The following is a 3,172-nucleotide window of genomic DNA, read 5'->3' as shown; positions in this document are numbered from 1 at the left end:
CTAAATGTTATTTTAAACCCAATGTTTATGTCTGTTTTCTGAATGTTTAGGTCTGCTCTAGAATGATAAAGCTTGTTTGAAGTGATATTTGGCTCGTACTGTGTTGAAGACTGTGGAAAATAATGCGGTGGTTATATTGTCAAAGATGAGAGTTCTATTTGATGTTTTTGGTGAAAATGAGTAATTTTTTAATTAAAATGAATAAAATATTCTAAAAACTACTATTTTAATAAAATAGAGAAAATTAAAGTCTAAATAAGCCGATTGATCGATGAATATAGGTATTGAAAAATTGTTAGCTAAACTAGAAAAAATGAATTTTAATTAACCATTTTATATTGAGATATATATAAGGAAGCGCCAGCTCTTATAAATAAATAAAAGGTGTGTGAGTACTTCAACCGATGAATATATATAGGCAAAATTTGACATAATTATATATATATAGATTAGAAGATCCAAAAAATAGTAACGAAATAATAAATAGAAAGCAGTCATGCAACATTACATTAATTAATCAATCTTGACCGTCCATGCATGCTAGCTGATCATGACAGTTTATAGTCATTCTTGGTAGTCTTGAGGGTGGCAATGGGATAATTCTTTGCATGGAAGTCTAGGAACAGAGCCAAAAGAGAAGAGTAGAAGGCCACGTTGAAGCACCAACCCCAGACTCCGGAGCACCCTATTCCGGTGAAATGGTAAAGCAGCATCATACCCAGCGCCACAAAGCTAAACATAAACTGCAATATTTGACACTCCGTGAGCAGCCTCTTCCATTTGGGACGCATCCCTAGAGCGCAGGATAAGTAGTAGGCGTACATTAGCACATGCACGGATGCGTTGGTCACAAGCACCACCGGGAACAAGGACTGCGACGTTTGTAGCCATATGTAGCACATGATCACCACCGCTGCATGGTGGTAGACGTGGAGGAAAGTGAGTCTTCTTCTGGAGGACTCACTCGCGATGATCAAAAGGGTGTCTACGAACTCCAATATCTTGGAGAGGTAGAACATGTACGCCCAGAAAAAGAGGGGCCCGGTGGGTGGGGTTCGAGGGGGGAGGCAGATGATCCAGCGGAAGTCAGGCGCATGGGAGAGGGTGGAAAGGCTGCAACCGAGAGACATGGCGAGGGAGAAGATGAGGAGGGCGAGGTTATGGACGGCTGAGATTGGCTTCAGGAGGCTTGGCTGGATGGGTGGGAGTGGTAGGTGGGAGAGGAGGAAGGTGAGGAAGAGGTAGGAGAGAACGGCGAGGGTGAGGAAGAGTGGGGAGGAGCCAAGCGTTTGGCCTTGGGTCCATGAGAAATGGAGGATGCTTGGGTGGTGGACTAACCAGTAATGGAGAGCGGAGGAAATGTGCATCATGGTGTACGTGGATCACCGGCTGCCTACAATCCTAGTTTTATGATGGGCGGGCAGATAAAGAGAAGGAAGGTGTGAATTTAAGGCGTTCAAAAAGTAGGAGGGCGATCGCAGGCAGGCAGGCAGACAGAGACAGAGACGACCACGGAAGAAGAAGAAGAGGAAGAAAATGTACTAGGATTATCGATCGACGTGAAGATGATGTTGGTCCCACACCACAGCTGGCTGGTCAGTCCATTTTGAATCTTCATGCATGTCGCTTGCCCATTTATGTTCAGTAATAAAAATTCCAACTAATCTCTCACCGGTTGCAATTGCAAACCACGATTCATACACCGGCATGCATGACGCCTTCGCGACAGCGACCCCACGAAATTTTTAATTTTGAACTACCAGGCCATTATGACGTACGGATCAGCACATGCATCTGCATGCTGTAAAAAGAAAAAAGAAAAAATAACGGCTCAGATTTCACGTTGATTTTTTTTTCAAAACAAACGTCGTCGTTTTTGAGATTTATATCTTATTTCTACTCACATTAGAGCATTTACAAGCAACTTCTTTAAAATGAATCTATTCCCTAAGTTTTAAGAAAAATTTCAAAAAAGTTAAAAAAACCAAGCTTAAGTGGCTTTTTTTTTTTTTTTTTTTTTTTTTTTTTTTTTTTTTTAAGTTTTTAACTTTTTTATTTGATTTCTGCTCCCCTCCAACGTGTCTCTTTTTCTCTCTCTCCGGCCGCCCAACCTTCATCAACGGTGCCATCTCCACAGCCCAGATTTGGTTCACGTTTCTCTCTCTCTCTCTTGCCGGCGCCCAAATCTGGTTATAGCCGTTCTTCACCGGCATTGTAAGGAGCTCGATGTACTAGCTAGCTCTAAGGCACACAACAAAGAGATCACAAGCAACAAGGGGAGATAACACGTGGCGTTGATAAATAAACAGTCAAAGAATAAAGACATCTGGTTGTGCACATGGAAGCAGAGTATGCATTTGATACATGTAGCTTATATAAGATTGCATTTTCTTTGTAGATAAAGTTAGTAAACGATGTTGTTTTACTGGTTTGATCTATGAGCAGTTTTTTTATTACATTGTTGGCGGAGTCTAGTAGTTTATTAAATAGGGAAAGCAGGGGAGAAATCATTCATTCAATTGGTTGTAAACTCATATTGGATCCGGAGGTTTTGGCTCCTCGAATTGCCAAAATTCGTAAACAATCATTGTTTCTTCCATCTCTTTTCCTTTCCATTTCATTTGCATCACAAATTTCTTAAACAGATTTACAGGATTGTTATAGGCATCCTTTAATTTTGATCGAGCAGATTATTTGTTCAACTAGATCCGATTCAGACAAAGGTTTTTTTTTTTTTAAATATGAAGCACGAAATTTTTTGTTTACATTTTCGTTGTTCTGGGTTCAATTTGGGTTTTTTACATTCAATGATCTATTTTTTTTTTTTTTTTTTTTTTTAAGGGGGGGTTGTGGGGGGTTTCATTCAATGATTTGGTATTTTGGTTGATACGTACCTCGCATGACCACGCACCCTTCTCTTTTTTCTCTATTTTTCCTTTTGATTTCCTCTGATTTTTTTCTTGTTATGGTTTTTAGTTCCTGAATTTCAATTTGCATCACAGATAATACTTCTGTTTTGAGAAACGTCCGAATAAGTACCTCAGTCAAGTTTTCCGTCCAAAAACTAACGGCTCGCCACGTGTCTGAGGTTGACACGTGGCATTATATAAAAAAAATTAAAAATTAATTAAAAAATAATAAAATTGAAAAAAAATTGAATGGAAGAAAAAAA

General features: G+C 39.3%; 1 protein-coding gene across 1 annotated transcript; it reads right to left on the bottom strand.

Moving 5' to 3' along the window:
* Positions 1 to 467: 467 nt before the first annotated feature.
* Positions 468 to 1,468, bottom strand: LOC133880818 (uncharacterized). Its single transcript, XM_062319786.1, has one exon. It carries the CDS (start codon positions 1,368 to 1,370, stop codon positions 549 to 551), a length of 822 nt encoding a protein of 273 aa, XP_062175770.1. The 5' UTR covers positions 1,371 to 1,468; the 3' UTR covers positions 468 to 548.
* Between the last annotated feature and the right edge of the window lie 1,704 nt (positions 1,469 to 3,172).

The sequence above is a fragment of the Alnus glutinosa genome, chromosome 11 (genome assembly GCF_958979055.1).
Source record: "Alnus glutinosa chromosome 11, dhAlnGlut1.1, whole genome shotgun sequence".
NCBI classification, from domain to species: Eukaryota; Viridiplantae; Streptophyta; class Magnoliopsida; order Fagales; family Betulaceae; genus Alnus; species Alnus glutinosa.
This window is presented reverse-complemented; position numbering and strand designations above follow the sequence as displayed.